Below are 17,275 nucleotides of genomic sequence, written 5' to 3' on the forward strand. Positions count from 1 at the left end.
GAACAAGAAAAACATTTGCTGAACCAAATCATTAAGATTGGTTTGTATTCTTTGTGGAGACTACGCACACATGATGTCAGTTTACGATTTCATAGGATTTTTTTTTAAGGCTAACAAATCTCTATATTATCATTAAGAGAGTGATTTATCATATTTAAAGAAAAGCATCCCACAAAACCATCTCCATATTTCTATTATAGTTTGGTTTCTATGACTGGTCCCAAAAAAAACCAGTCAAGTTTTACACACTGACAAATAACCTACTTTCATCAGATTTGTATGATTAAGTTTACAAAAAGGCAAAGAACTCTAAAAGAAAGAAATCAGCTGGATTTTTGTCTAAAATAATTTCTTTTTTTTTTTTAAATTTATTTATTATTATTATACTTTAAGTTGTAGGGTACATGTGCATAACGTGCAGGTTTGTTACATATGTATACTTGTGCCATGTTGGTGTGCTGCACCCATCACCTCGTCATTTACATCAGGTATAAATCCCAATGCAATCCCTCCCCCCTCCCCCCTCCCCATGATAGGCCCCGGTGTGTGATGTTCCCCTTCCTGAGTCCAAGTGATCTCATTGTTCAGTTCCCACCTATGAGTGAGAACATGCGGTGTTTGGTTTTCTGTTCTTGTGATAGTTTGCTAAGAATGATGGTTTCCAGCTGCATCCATGTCCCTACAAAGGACACAAACTCATCCTTTTTTATGGCTGCATAGTATTCCATGGTGTATATGTGCCACATTTTCTTAATCCAATCTGTCACTGATGGACATTTGGGTTGATTCCAAGTCTTTGCTATTGTGAATAGTGCCGCAATAAACATACGTGTGCATGTGTCTTTATAGCAGCATGATTTATAATCCTTTGGGTATATCCCCAGTAATGGGATGGCTGGGTCATATGGTACATCTAGTTCTAGATCCTTGAGGAATCGCCATACTGTTTTCCATAATGGTTGAACTAGTTTACAATCCCACCAACAGTGTAAAAGTGTTCCTATTTCTCCACATCCTCTCCAGCACCTGTTGTTTCCTGACTTTTTAATGATCGCCATTCTAACTGGTGTGAGATAGTATCTCATTGTGGTTTTGATTTGCATTTCTCTGATGGCCAGTGATGATGAGCATTTTTTCATGTGTCTGTTGGCTGTATGAATGTCTTCTTTTGAGAAATGTCTGTTCATATCCTTTGCCCACTTTTTGATGGGGTTGTTTTTTTCTTGTAAATTTGTTTGAGTTCTTTGTAGGTTCTGGATATTAGCCCTTTGTCAGATGAGTAGATTGCAAAATGTTCTCCCATTCTGTAGGTTGCCTGTTCACTCTGATGGTGGTTTCTTTTGCTGTGCAGAAGCTCTTTAGTTTAATTAGATCCCATTTGTCAATTTTGGCTTTTGCTGCCGTTGCTTTTGGTGTTTTAGACATGAAGTCTTTGCCCATGCCTATGTCCTGAATGGTACTACCTAGGTTTTCCTCTAGGGTTTTTATGGTATTAGGTCTAACATTTAAGTCTCTACTCCATCTTGAATTAATTTTCGTATAAGGAGCAAGGAAAGGATCCAGGTTCAGCTTTCTACTTATGGCTAGCCAATTTTCCCAGCACCATTTATTAAATAGAGAATCCTTTCCCCATTTCTTGTTTCTCTCAGGTTTGTCAAAGATCAGATGGCTGTAGATGTGTGGTATTATTTCTGAGGACTCTGTTCTGTTCCATTGGTCTATATCTCTGTTTTGGTACCAGTACCATGCTGTTTTGGTTACTGTAGCCTTGTAGTATAGTTTGAAGTCAGGTAGCGTGATGCCTTCAGCTTTGTTCTTTTGACTTAGGATTGTCTTGGAGATGCGGGCTCTTTTTCGGTTCCATATGAACTTTAAAGCAGTTTTTTCCAATTCTGTGAAGAAACTCATTGGTAGATTGATGGGGATGGCATTGAATCTATAAATTACCTTGGGCAGTATGGCCATTTTCACGATATTAATTCTTCCTATCCATGAGCATGGTATGTTCTTCCATTTGTTTGTGTCCTCTTTGATTTCACTGAGCAGTGGTTTGTAGTTCTCCTTGAAGAGGTCCTTTACATCCCTTGTCAGTTGGATTCCTAGGTATTTGATTCTCTTTGAAGCAATTGTGAATGGAAGTTCATTCATGATTTGGCTCTCTGTTTGTCTGTTACTGGTGTATAAGAATGCTTGTGATTTTTGCACATTAATTTTGTATCCTGAGACTTTGCTGAAGTTGCTTATCAGCTTAAGGAGATTTGGGGCTGAGACAATGGGGTTTTCTAAATATACAATCATGTCATCTGCAAAGAGGGACAATTTGATTTCTTCTTTTCCTAACTGAATACCCTTGATTTCTTTCTCTTGCCTAATTGCCCTAGCCAGAACTTCCAACACTATGTTGAATAGGAGTGGTGAGAGAGGGCATCCCTGTCTTGTGCCAGTTTTCAAAGGGAATTTTTCCAGTTTTTGCCCATTCAGTATGATATTGGTGTGGGTTTGTCATAAATAGCTCTTATTATTTTGAGGTACGTTCCATCAATACCGAATTTATTGAGCGTTTTTAGCATGAAGGGCTGTTGAATTTTGTCAAAAGCCTTTTCTGCATCTATTGAGATAATCATGTGGTTCTTGTCTTTGGTTCTGTTTATATGCTGGATTATGTTTATTGATTTATGAATGTTGAACCAACCTTGCATCCCAGGGATGAAGCCCACTTGATCATGGTGGATAAGCTTTTTGATGTGTTGTTGAATCCGGTTTGCCAGTATTTTATTGAGGATTTTTGCATCGATGTTCATCAGGGATATTGGTCTAAAATTCTCTTTTTTTGTTGTGTCTCTGCCAGGCTTTGGTATCAGGATGATGTTGGCCTCATAAAATGAGTTAGGGAGGATTCCCTCTTTTTCTATTGATTGGAATAGTTTCAGAAGGAATGGTACCAACTCCTCCTTGTACCTCTGGTAGAATTCAGCTGTGAATCCATCTGGTCCTGGACTTTTTTTGGTTGGTAGGCTATTAATTATTGCCTCAATTTCAGAGCCTGCTATTGGTCTATTCAGGGATTCAACTTCTTCCTGGTTTAGTCTTGGGAGAGTGTAAGTGTCCAGGAAATTATCCATTTCTTCTAGATTTTCCAGTTTATTTGCATAAAGGTGTTTTTATAGTATTCTCTCTGATGGTAGTTTGTATTTCTGTGGGGTCGGTGGTGATATCCCCTTTATCATTTTTAATTGCGTCGATTTGATTCTTCTCTCTTTTCTTCTTTATTAGTCTTGCTAGTGGTCTGTCAATTTTGTTGATCTTTTCAAAAAACCAACTCGTGGATTCATTGATTTTTTGGAGGGTTTTTTGTGTCTCTATCTCCTTCAGTTCTGCTCTGATCTTAGTTATTTCTTGCCTTCTGCTAGCTTTCGAATGTGTTTGCTCTTGCTTCTCTAGTTCTTTTAATTGCGATGTTAGAGTGTCAATTTTAGATCTTTCCTGCTTTCTCTTGTGGGCATTTAGTGCTATAAATTTCCCTCTACACACTGCTTTAAATGTGTCCCAGAGATTCTGGTATGTTGTATCTTTGTTCTCATTGGTTTCAAAGAACATCTTTATTTCTGCCTTCATTTCGTTATGTACCCAGTAGTCATTCAGGAGCAGGTTGTTCAGTTTCCATGTAGTTGAGCGGTTTTGGTTGAGTTTCTTAGTCCTGAGTTCTAGTTTGATTGCACTGTGGTCTGAGAGACAGTTTGTTATAATTTCTGTTCTTGTACATTTGCTGAGGAGTGCTTTCCTTCCAATTACGTGGTCAATTTTGGAGTAAGTATGATGTGGTGCTGAGAAGAATGTATATTCTGTTGATGTGGGGTGGAGAGTTCTATAGATGTCTATTAGGTCTGCTTGCTGCAGAGACGAGTTCAATTCCTGGATATCCTTGTTAACTTTCTGTCTCGTTGATCTGTCTAATGTTGACAGTGGAGTGTTGAAGTCTCCCATTATTATTGTATGGGAGTCTAAGTCTCTTTGTAAGTCTCTAAGGACTTGCTTGATGGATCTGGGTTCTCCTGTATTGGGTGCATATATATTTAGGATAGTTAGCTCTTCCTGTTGAATTGATCCCTTTACCATTATGTAATGGCCTTCTTTGTCTCTTTTGATCTTTGATGGTTTAAAGTCTGTTTTATCAGAGACTAGTATTGCAACCCCCGCTTTTTTTTGTTCTCCATTTGCTTGGTAAATCTTCCTCCATCCCTTTATTTTGAGCCTATGTATGTCTCTGCGTGTGAGATGGGTCTCCTGAATACAGCAGACTGATGGGTCTTGACTCTTTATCCAGTTTGGCAGTCTGTGTCTTTTAATTGGAGCATTTAGTCCATTTACATTTAAGGTTAAGATTGTTATGTGTGAACTTGATCCTGCCATTATGATATTAACTGGTTATTTTGCTCGTTAGTTGATGCAGTTTCTTCCTAGCCTCGATGGTCTTTACATTTTGGCATGTTTTTGCAATGGCTGGTACCGGTTGTTCCTTTCCATGTTTAGTGCTTCCTTCAGGGTCTCTTGTAAGGCAGGCCTAGTGGTGACAAAATCTCTAAGCATTTGCTTATCTGTAAAGGATTTTATTTCTCCTTCACTTATGAAACTTAGTTTGGCTGGATATGAAATTCTGGGTTGAAAATTCTTTTCTTTAAGAATGTTGAATATTGGCCCCCACTCTCTTCTGGCTTGTAGAGTTTCTGCCGAGAGATCTGCTGTTAGTCTGATGGGCTTCCCTTTGTGGGTAACCCGACCTTTCTCTCTGGCTGCCCTTAAGATTTTTTCCTTCATTTCAACTTTGGTGAATCTGGCAATTATGTGTCTTGGAGTTGCTCTTCTCGAGGAGTATCTTGGTGGCGTTCTCTGTATTTCCTGGATTTGAATGTTGGCCTGCCCTACTAGGTTGGGGAAGTTCTCCTGGATGATATCCTGAAGAGTGTTTTCCAACTTGGTTCCATTTTCCCCCTCACTTTCAGGCACCCCAATCAGACGTAGATTTGGTCTTTTTACATAATCCCATACTTCTTGCAGGCTTTGTTCATTTCTTTTTCTTCTTTTTTCTTTTGGTTTCTCTTCTCGCTTCATTTCATTCATTTGATCCTCAATCGCTGATACTCTTTCTTCCAGTTGATCGAGTCGGTTACTGAAGCTTGTGCATTTGTCACGTATTTCTCGTGTCATGGTTTTCATCTCTTTCATTTCGTTTAGGACCTTCTCTGCATTAATTACTCTAGCCATCAATTCTTCCACTCTTTTTTCAAGATTTTTAGTTTCTTTGCGCTGGGTACATAATTCCTCCTTTGCTCTGAGAAATTTGATGGACTGAAGCCTTCTTCTCTCATCTCGTCAAAGTCATTCTCCGTCCAGCTTTGATCCGTTGCTGGCGATGAGCTGCGCTCCTTTGCCGGGGGAGATGCGCTCTTATTTTTTGAATTTCCAGCTTTTCTGCCCTGCTTTTTCCCCATCTTTGTGGTTTTATCTGCCTCTGGTCTTTGATGATGGTGATGTACTGATGGGGTTTTGGTGTAGGTGTCCTTCCTGTTTGATAGTTTTCCTTCTAACAGTCAGGACCCTCAGCTGTAGGTCTGTTGGAGATTGCTTGAGGTCCACTCCAGACCCTGTTTGCCTGGGTATCAGCAGCAGAGGCTGCAGAAGATAGAATATTTCCGAACAGCGAGTGTACCTGTCTGATTCTTGCTTTGGAAGCTTCCTCTCAGGGGTGTACTCCACCCTGTGAGGTGTGGGGTGTCAGACTGCCCCTAGTGGGGGATGTCTCCCAGTTAGGCTACTCAGGGGTCAGGGACCCACTTGAGCAGGGAGTCTGTCCCTTCTCAGATCTCAACCTCCGTGTTGGGAGATCCACTGCTCTCTTCAAAGCTGTCAGACAGAGTCGTTTGCGTCTGCAGAGGTGTCTGCTGCGTTTGTTATTGTTTACTGTGCCCTGTCCCCAGAGGTGGAGTCTACAGAGACAGGCAGGTTTCCTTGAGCTGCTGTGAGCTCCACCCAGTTCGAGCTTCCCAGCAGCTTTGTTTACCTACTTAAGCCTCAGCAATGGCGGGTGCCCCTCCCCCAGCCTCGCTGCTGCCTTGCGGGTAGATCGCAGACTGCTGTGCTAGCAATGAGGGAGGCTCCGTGGGTGTGGGACCCTCCTGGCCAGGTGTGGGATATGATCTCCTGGTGTGCCTGTTTGCTTAAAGCGCAGTATTGGGGTGGGAGTTCCAGGTGTTGTGTGTCTCAGTTACCGTGGCTAGGAAAAGGGATTCCCTTCCCCCTTGCGCTTCCCAGGTGAGGCAATGCCTCACCCTGCTTCAGCTCTCGCTGGTTGGGCTGCAGCAGCTGACCAGCACCGATCGTCTGGCACTCCCCAGTGAGATGAACCCAGTACCTCGGTTGAAAATGCAGAAATCACCGGTCTTCTGTGTCGCTCGCGCTGGGAGTTGGAGACTGGAGCTGTTCCTATTCGGCCATCTTGCTCCGCCTATCCCAAGTGTCTCTAAAATAATTTCTAATAAATTATTATGTCTGATATTTTCACTTGTCAAAATTTGAATTGTGTGGACATTGCTTAGAAAATTCTTTACTTTCTTTTAGTACTTAAAAAAATTCTGGATACTGTAAGCCCCTAAAGGTTGACAAATTTCTTTGCCTCTTTTACCATACTATTCTGTTCAATGAAACCCCTGCTTTTCATTTTTCCACTACTATGTCAGCTCTCATTTCTTTTCCACTTAATTGCTTGTATAAGTTGGAAATAAATGGATTTCGCATGGGAAGACACTTCACTTGGCTATATTTTTCAAGTAATATATACTACTGTTTTCATTTTGATTTGCAAGCAAAAGAAAACTGAGGTATTTGAAGTAAATTCCATCTTGTTAACTAAAATAATAGTTACTGACAAAAGAGCTTATTTTAAGGGTAATGATAATAAAAATTAATATTGCCATACAGTTTATAAACAGCTTTAAAAAGTACTACCTGATTTAATGAATACAGTTGTCCTGAGAGGTAGACTATTATAATCATATCAACAGGGGTATTTAAAAGTAACTGGATTATGATATATTGAGAATCTAATCTGAAGTATAGAGCTTTACTGTTAAGTAGATATTTTGAACTACATTTTTCCTTCATTTGTTTCTCCTTGGAGTCTCTCTCTCTCTCTCTGTGTTTTAATTCTTAATAGCTTTATTAAAGTATAATTAACATATAATGAACAGCATATATTTAAATTGTACCACTCAATAAGAAGTTTTGTCATATGTGAAACTTGTGAGGCTGTCACCACAATCAAGATAATGAATATACACATTACCCCTAAAAGTTTTCATGCGCCCCTTGGTAGTCTCTCCCTGCAGTCCTCCCTTTGCCACCTCAATTTCATGTCCCCAGACATGTTATCTGATTTCATAGATTAGTTTGAATTTACTAAAATTTTATACAAATGAAGTCATACAGTATATAATCTTTTTGCCTGGCTTGTTTCATTCAGCATAATTATTACAAAATTCACCAAAGTTGTAGGGTGCATTAATAGTTTGCACACATTCTTTGTACGGACAAAGCATAGTTTATTCATTGACCTGTTGATGGACATTTGGATTGTTTCTGGCTTTTGTGTTACAAATAAACTTGTTATGAATATTAGCATACAACTCTTTGTATGAATATGCATTTTCCTTTCCACTAAGTAAATACTCAAGAGTGTTTAAAAAGTACTAAAACTATTTTTTGGAGTTTAGTGTAGCATTTGTACATTCTCACCAGCATTGCAGGTGCAGTTCTTCCATATCATCACCAACATGGTCCACCTTCTTAATTTTTCTTTTTTTAATAAATGTGTAGTGTAATCTCATCATTGTTTAAATTTCATTTCCCCACTAACTGCTGAGGATTTACTCATTTGGTTATTGGCCATTTCTAGACCTTTCTTAGTGAAGTGTCTATTCTAGTTATTTTGGCCATTTTTTATTGAGTTGAGTGTTTTCTTATTACTGAGTTTTTAGAGTTTTTTTTTTTCTAGATAAAAATCCATTATCAGATACATAATTTGCTAACTTCTTTTTTTCTGTCAGTGCTTTGACTTCTCATTCTCTTAATAGTGGCTTTGAAAAGCATAAGTTGTTTCTTTTTTTTTTTTTTTTTTTTTTTTTTTTTTTTTTTTTTTTGAGATGAAGTCTCACTCTGTTGCCCAGGCTGGAGTGCAGTGGCGCTATCTCGGCTCACTGCAACCTCCCCGTCCCGGGTTCAAGTGATTCTCCTGCCTCCTGAGTAGCTGGCATTACAGGCACCCGCGAACACACCTGACTAATTTTTGTATTTTTAGTAGAGATGGGCTGCACCATGTGGGCCAGGCTAGTCTCAAACTTCTGACCTTAAGTGATCTGACCACCTTGGCCTTCCAAAGTGCTGGGATTACAGGCATGAGCCACCATGCCCGGCCTGAAAAGCACAAGTTTTTAAATTTTGATGATATCTAATTTATCAATCCATTCTCTTATGACTCATACTTTTGGTGTCATATCTAATAAATATCTAATCAATGGTCACACAAGTTCTTCTATGTTTTCTTTCATAATTTTATGTTTTTAAATTTTGAATTAATATTTTCATGGTATAACTTATGGATTGGAGTTGTTTTTCCCCCCACATATTCAGTTGTTCTAATAATATTTGTTGAAACTACTATTCTTTCTCTACTAAACAGCCTTTGCATATTTGTTAGAAATCAGTGGTCCATATATGTGTAAGTTTATTTCCAGATTTTCAGTTTTGTTGCTTTGTCTGTCTTCATGTCAATAACACACAGTCTTGATTATTACAGCTTTATAATAAATTCTAAATCCTATTTGATTAATTCTTTTTTCTTTATTAATGCATGTTTAGCTATTATACATCCCTTGTATATCTATATGGATAGAATCAACTTGTCAATTTCTACCTAGCAAAATAAGTTTTATTTACTATTGCATATCATTATAGATTCAATGCAACAGTAAGTAAATACAATACACTTGATATTGCAGTGAATCTATATTGATCTGAGGGAGAATTGTCATCTTAATATCATATTGAGCCTACTATTAATAAATAATAATATTTATCCTCATTCATTTAGGTCTTCTTTAATTTCTCTCAGTAATATACAGTAGTTTTTCGCGTCGATGTCTTGCACGTCTTTTGTCAGATTTATAACATTTTCATATTTTTTACATTATTTTAGATGCTAGTATCAGTTTTCTGCTGTTTGTTGCTAGTGTAAAGAAATAAAGTTGACTTTCATACATTGTTCTTATATTCTACAACCTTGATAAGAAGACTGACTTATTTGTTTTAGCAATATTTGTGTAGATTCCATTGGATTTTGTAGATAATCTTGTCTTCTGGAATTATAGTCTTAATTTTTCCTCCCTAATATGGATGGCTCAATTTATTCTTCTGACCTTATTGCTGTGCCTAAAACCTCCAGTATAATGTTAAGTAGATACAGTAAGATCCAAAATCTTTATTTATTCCTGATCTTAGAGGGAAAACATTCAATGTTTCAACATTAAGTATGTGCAGGTTTCTTTGTTCAAGCCCTTTGTCGGGGCTTTTTTCCTTTTTTCTTCATAAATTCAGGAGTAGACTGAGTTTGTTACATACTTTTCTTGACTCTGTTCAGATGACCAATCAATTTTTTTTTTAGTTTCTTGATATGGTGAATTACCTTGATGGATTTTTGAATGCTAAACCAACCTTGCATTTCTGCAATGAACTCTACTTAATCAGATATATTATTTATTTGACATATGGAGAAACTTGATTTGCTAATTTTATTTAGAATTTCTGCATCTCTATTTACCAGGAATATTAATTTTTAGTTTTCTATTCTTGTAACAACTTTATCAAATTTTGGTATCTGTGTAATTAATGCTGACCTCATAGAATGAATTGGGAGGTACTACCTCCTTTCAATTTTGTGGAAGCATTTTTGTTTTTCTGTTTGTTTGCTTTGAGATAGAGTTTTGCTCTTCTTGCCTAGGCTGGAGTGCAATGGTGCACTCTTGGCTCACTGTAACCTCTTCCTCTTGGGTTCAAGCAATTCTCCTGTCTCAGCCTCCCAAGTAGCTGGCATTACAGGCGCCCGCCACCACACCCAGTTAATTTTTGTATTTTTAGTAGAGACAGGGTTTCACCATGTTGGCTAAGCTATTCTCAAACTCCTGACCTCAGGTGATCTGCCCTCCTTGGTCTCACAAAGTTTTGGGATTACAGGCATGAGCCACTGAGCTTGGCCTGAACTCTTCTTATTTCTACCCAAAACATTTGGTAGAATTCACCAGTTATCTGGCCATGGAGTTTCCTTTGTAAAAAGTATTTTTAAAGTATTAAAAATTATAAATTTTTAGAATAAATTTCATTTATTTACTAGATACAGGGCTATTTGGTTTATTTTTTTCTTTCTTTGAGCTTTGATAATTTCTATCTTTTAATGAAGTTGTCCATTTTATCTAAGTTGTCAAGTTTATTGGCATAATGAGAGTGATAACGTTCCATTCCAATCCTTTTAGTCATCTGTAGAATCCATGGTGGTCATGTCACCTCTCTGATTCCCAACACTGATAATTTGTGCTATCTCTCTATTTTTCCCAAATTTGGCTAAAATATCATCTATTTTATTGATCTCAAGGAAACAAATTTTGGCTTCATTGCTTTTCCATATATGTATATATATCATATATGTATCATATATATGGAATATTATATATATTCCTTTTATATTTCATTTATTTCTGCTGTTATCTTTATTATTTCCTTTTCCTTAGATATTTTGGCATTAAAACTCTTCTTAGTTTCTGAAGGTGGAAGCTAAGGTCATTGATTTTATATCTTTTTTTTAATTTAGTTTTTTTTCTTTTCTAATATAGATGTTTAGTGCTATAAATAATTCCTAAGTTTGCTTTAGTGTCACTACACATTTTGATATGCTATGTTTTCATTTTCATTACATTCCAAATAGTGGTAGTTTTACTTGTTCTTTAATCCACGGGTTTTGTTTGTTTGTTTTTGACAGAGTCTCGCTCTGTTGTCCAGGCTGCAGTGCAATGTTGTGGTCTCAGCTCACTGCAACCTCCACCTCCCAGGTTCAAATGACTCTTCTGCCTCAGCCTCCGGAGTAGCTGGCATTACAGGTGTTCACCACCATGCCCGGCTAATTTTTTTTTTTTTTTTTGATTTTTAGTAAAGACAGGATTTCCCCATGTTGACCAGGCTGGTCTCAAACTCCTAACCTCAGGTGATCCACCTGCTCGACCTCTCAAAGTGCTGAGATTACAGGCATGAGCCACCATGTCCAGCCTATCCATGGATTTTTAAGAAGTATGTTATGTAGTTTCTCAATATTTACTCTGTCCCTTACCTCATGAATCAATCTGTCTTGAGGATACAGGTACAATTGACTGTCCTGAGTCATCACTGGGCAATGAGACCTCTAATCCTTTCTGAAGGTCCTTTCCTCAGACTTGGATTGTTTCCTCACACATGTGTGACGACACAGCTGAATACTCCCACAGGAACATCTGTACATCTCTTGAATGCTCTGCCCAGAATTCCATTACTCTGTTCACCAAATTCCAGCAGGCTTGGTCTCCCCAGACACTCAGCTTCATCTCCTCAAGTCATGCAGTCTGTTAGGATCTAGCCCTTTTATCACTAAGGCCTAGAAACTTTCACAAGGCAGTAAGCTGAGGCAGTTGTGGGGCTTTCCTTGTTTGTTTCCCATCTCTCAGGGTGACCTGCTGTTCAATGTCATGAAAGTGTTATTTCATGTATCTTTGTCCATTTTTTAATTTATTCAGGTGAATGATGGGGAGAATGGTAACTCTAGTACTTGTTACTCCAAGTCTAGATGATATATACTTTTAAAAATTAACTCAACAACTGTTTCATTCCAACTGATTTATGAGTGTAGAAAAATGTTTTCCACCCTAGATTATTAGATGTCAGTAATTAACTCCAAGGATGTTGTGGAAGCATACACAAAATACAAAAAAGTATTTTGTGTGTGTGTTTTTTCTTTTCTTTTTTAAAATTTAATATATTTTTTTTTGAGCAGGGGAGCCTTAGAAATACATCTCAACTAGCACTTAGTATAATTATACTTTTATGCATATTGCATTTCTGGGTTTAAATGACTTTCTATGTACATTCTCTCTTGTAATTAACCATGATCAAAGCCGAATTATTAAAGGTAAGATTGTTTTTAGGTGATTCCCAGGAATGTTATGACTTGCCCTGAGTTGCACAGCTTATAACAATCACCACAACAGCTGCCATTTATGACACACTTTATGTGTTGAGTGGAGTACTCAGCACTATATACATAGTCTCATTTAATCTTTCCCTAATAATATGAGGAAAGTGCTGTAATCTCTCCTGTTTTAGAGATGGACACACTAAAGCTTAGAAGATGTGCTATCTTACCTAAGCTTACACAGATGGTAAGTGCCAGAGCTGGGTGTTGAATGCAGGCTATCTGAATCCTAGTCCATACTTGTAACCATTCATGGCAGTGAGGCAGATTTCTGTTTCCTTTGCTGTCATCAAGCTCTTTTATTTATTTTTTCCCATGCTTTCAGTTGATTGGACAGTAGCAGTTTTCTTCATTTTAGAATGAGCAAAATGATCTGTACTCTTGGGAATGCTGCCCCCCATGATATTGCTTATAAAAGACAAGGACTTTTGGTGTCCTTGTTGGTTGATACCTATCCTGAAACAGGGTTATTAAATAAATATAGAGGATACTTTTTGATGGTAATTCATAGTTTCCTTGGTTCATTTTCTCACTATTTTATTTCAGTATCAATTTCTCAGTTCCTGTCTAAAATTTCAACCCCTATGTATCCTCTAAAATCTAACATTTCATATAATCTTACCTTCCTTACATATTTTTCTTTAACACTTATAATTGATATTTTAATAAATTTTACTTATTTTGTTTATTGTCTGTCTCTTTCTCTAAAATATAAGTTCCATAAGAGCACAAAGTTTTGTCTGTTCTGTTCATTACTGTATCCCCAGCACATACATAACACTGTCTAAACATAATTAATTAACACTTATGTTTAGACAGTGCTGTTAGAATTTATGTTATTGCAGTGATTGTTGTGTAATGCAGTAAGGAGAAATATTTGAAACAGCTTTCAGAAGCATTAAGATCTACCTACTGTTCTCTGGTAGATATACCTGATATTCTCACTGCTATTGAATGTGTATCATCTTCCATTAGAGGCTATAGCCTATAAGAGGAAGATAAGATTATAGATGAGAGAACCATCTCAGAATTGTGGAGGAAGCTTGTATTTGCATGTTAGCTTCTTTCTTTCTCTTAATAATACCATCAGCTGTTAAGTTTGTTATGTTATGGAGAGATGAACCTTAATGAGGAGGTAAGAGTATGGTATTTAACAGCACAGTCCTTGGTGTCAGAATGCTGTGGGTCAACCCTTAGCTATTCCGCTTACTACCTAGTATAAATACTAATAGTCACTATTATTATATGCCAAGGGTCTTTCTCCTAAGGTTCCAAGAGATTTTTAAACCCTTTGAAACTGTATTTAAATCTGTCGTCTTTAAAAGGTTGGAAACATCTTTCTTAGGAAATCTACAGCTCTCATAAAATTTTCAAATGTCTTTAAGTACAACGATCAAGTGATATGTTACAAATAAATCTTTGCAATGTATTCCTTTGGTTTGGCTTAAAATCCCTTGGGGTCAGTCAGAATCTTAATATTTTGCAAGCCCTAAATATTTCTATCTTTTTTACTTAGACTAGAACCTATGTAGACCACAGCTTCAAAACCACAATAACTTCACTATTATTGTAATCACCTTTTTACAGTTGAGTTTACGTTCACCTATACTCACATGACAGAGACAAAAAAAAAAACTCACACAAAAATTTATAAAGGAAATTATCACATTTTCTTGACAATAACACCTATGCATCTCTGTCACAGGAATGTAGTTCTTTGAGAGCAAAGAAGCATCATGCTTTATTCATCTTTGTAGCCTCAGCCCCTGGAAACATATAACTTGCTCAATGTATATTTGTTGTGTAATGATTGAGCTGGATATTAGATTCAAACACTCTGATTATAAACGCTCAACATATCCTCATTTCATCAAGTCATGAAATTAGTCTAAAGAGAGATGAGGGGTCTCAATCTTTGGCTAATGCGCTATTCTAGCATTTTTCCTTATTCAATGTCTTCCTCAGCTACAGCACAAACTATTAAGCAAACATATTCATGTCACAGAGAAGAAAGTAAAACATAAATTAAGAGTCTAATAAAAAGCAAAATACATATTTTGCTTCTATTAAAGTCATATGGAAACTAAAGATAATACATTTTAAAACACTTGATATTGTTTTAAAAGTCATTGATACATATTTTATTTCTTAATAATCCCAAAAATCAATTACAGAAAACCTCCTGTGTCATTTTTGAGGGATTTGATTATTCTTATGGCCCCTAGCTCCATCCCTTCTGTACGCCTAGTATCTGCCTCACCTATCATATCCTCAAGTCTTCCTTTTTATACATTTATACCTCTGTTACATTTCCTGATCAGGTCCTCCTCATTTATCATATTATTCCACTAAATTCTTTCTGAATTCTACTCTCAATCAGTTAGATAAAGAGCCTCCCTCCAATCTGGGACATATGTGATAAAAGTAAAAGGAGTCCATTGGCAGAAAATCAAGCTTAACAGGTAGGGAGGAAAGAGGTGAATTCGAATTTTAGGAAGAAGACAAGAGAAAAAAGTAGCAAGAGGATCCTACATAGTAGCAATATTTCTGTGTTGATTTTATTTCTTACATAACCCAGCATAGCACCCAAAGAATATCGGTTAATGAATGAGTAAATTCTCTCATTATTACATCTAAGAATAGAAGCAAAATGTTTTTAAACTTTTGAATATACTGATTTTCTTTTCTTTTCTTTTTCTGTCACCTCTTACTTCTTTCACTGTGAGAACTATACCAGGTAATAATTTTGGGTTCTCAAATGTCCTCAAAATTTCCGCAAAGATTTACTGTCCATCGACCTGAAGGCAAGAAGATATTCCTGAGTGAGGTGCTGAGTTTGGTTTGGCAAGTTTCATGAGAATATAAGCATATAGGCAAATGCAAAAATAATAAAATTCCATTAACTAAGGTTTGTTTCAGACATCTGGCTAAAAGGAAAGTTTACAGGCAAAATAGTAGTATAACTCGGCCATCTTACTGATTTTAAAATAATTTATCCAAGATCCACTGAATTCTACAGTACAGAAATTCAAGGTAACTCATTCTCAAATTTTAACATTTTCTTACACAACATCACACATATTTATATTATGATAATGAAAAACAAACTTTACTTTTGAAATGAGAAATTAAAAGGCATAATTTTTAAACTTCATAGATAAATATATCTAAACTCTTATAATTTTATTGTACAAATATTTTGGGCAAAATGATGGAATGTTTCGTATATTTTACACTGAAGCTGGGTGTGGTGGCTCACGCCTGTAATCCCAACACTTTGAGAGCCAGAGGGGGGTGGATTGCTTGAGCCCAGGAATTTGAGACCACGCTGGGCAACATGGCAAAACCCTGTCTCTACAAAAAGTAGGAAAAAAAAAAAAAAAGAAAGAAAGAAAGAAAAACTAGCCAGGAGTAGTGTTGTGCACCTGTAGTCCCAGCCAGGGTGGCTGAGGTAGGGGGATCACCTGAGCCCTGGAGGTCTAGGCTGCAGTGAGTCCTGATTGCACCACTGTACCACTCCTGCCTGGGTGATGGAGACTCTGTCTCATAAAACAAAAACAACAACAACAACAAAAAACACACACAAATAGTTTACACTGAATTTTAGGTAGAAAAAAAAGCAGTGATTTGAAAAAACAAAACCACTATGTTAGTGCTTATCAATTTCTTAGCATGAAAGCAAACTTATGTCTTCATTTTTTATTTTTTGAATATAAAAAATTATTTAAAAATTATTTAAATTATTATTAAACATTTCCTAATAACATATTTATAAGGACTTACTCCTCAATTTTTATTTACTTGGAAGGCCATTTATTAAATGAATTTGCTTTATTCAAACTGATTTATCCAACAATAATGTTAGTGAAAATGGTCATACTACTTGCAGAACTATTCAAATTCCTTTGACCACAGTTCATTCTTAAAGTTTTCTGAAAACAATCTCAGGCAGTAGTTGCAAATTCAGATTACATAAATACTTCCAAGTTTCAGTTCAAAAACACAAAGTGATTTTATAGAGTAACACTTTATTAAAAAATAAAACCCTTCTTTATTTCAGCAATTGAAAGTCCTAATGTATTTTTGCTGTGAATAAAAACATTATTTTTGAAAACAAAAATTATCTATAATTTTCCATTTAACAGTAAATATTGCATGCAATAGGACTCTGTCAAATCTTCTAAATATGTATTAAGATGACCAATTGATCAGTAATTTGTATCACTTAGCAAAAATGATTTGACAGTAAATTACTGGGTCTGGTATGTGCATCCTACAGCATAGTATGTTCAGCGTCAAAAAATAAAATAAAATGCAATTACCCTAAAAGACATTTCAAGATTCTCTCCACCCCAGATATCCATTCCTGCATCGTAAGTTCCTATCTCTTCAAAGTAGTTTCTGTCAATAGAAAATAGGCCACCAGCCATAGTAGGGGTCCTAGTTGAAAAAAAAACAAAAAGAAAAGAATATCTTTTGAAAACAATGTGCGGAGTTTAATGAGACTGTAGCACATATTTTTGAGACATTCTAAATATTAAAAAATCTCAAACTAGAAACATAAAGTCAAGGTGTAAGAAGTTTTAAAATTAATAAATAGCATTTTTTTCACATTTTCTGTAAAATTCAAATTAGTTTTTGTTTTTCTTACAGGTGATCAAATAGATACATGAAAGTGACACTGGCCATGGAAGACTGGGACTTCTATATTCCCTCTGAAAATCATAGTGAAGAGAAGTTTCTGCCCTTGGCACTGTCCTTGAAGTGGTTAGCTGGTTATGAAACTACCAGTTGTGAACTTAGGTCACACAATATATGTAAACTCTAGAAACCTGTGGACATGGTTTTACCATGAAGAGATCCATAGCCTATCTAAAAATGAAAAAAAATAAATTCTATAAAATGTTTATAGAAAATAAGTATCTAGTGATGGTTACAAAAGTATTTTTTAACATA

General features: G+C 36.3%; 1 protein-coding gene across 7 annotated transcripts in view; it reads right to left on the minus strand.

The window, feature by feature from the left end:
* GALNT13 (polypeptide N-acetylgalactosaminyltransferase 13) overlaps positions 1-17,275 on the minus strand; it is a 612,881-nt gene that overhangs the window by 185,760 nt on the left and 409,846 nt on the right. For all 7 annotated transcript variants that reach the window (XM_050752066.1, XM_050752064.1, XM_050752067.1 and 4 more), the window contains one exon: positions 16,642-16,759. In XM_050752066.1, the coding sequence (XP_050608023.1) occupies positions 16,642-16,759 (118 nt within the window). The remainder of the gene's footprint in view (positions 1-16,641; positions 16,760-17,275) is intronic.

This window comes from Macaca thibetana, chromosome 12 (assembly GCF_024542745.1).
Source record: "Macaca thibetana thibetana isolate TM-01 chromosome 12, ASM2454274v1, whole genome shotgun sequence".
Taxonomy (NCBI): domain Eukaryota; kingdom Metazoa; phylum Chordata; class Mammalia; order Primates; family Cercopithecidae; genus Macaca; species Macaca thibetana.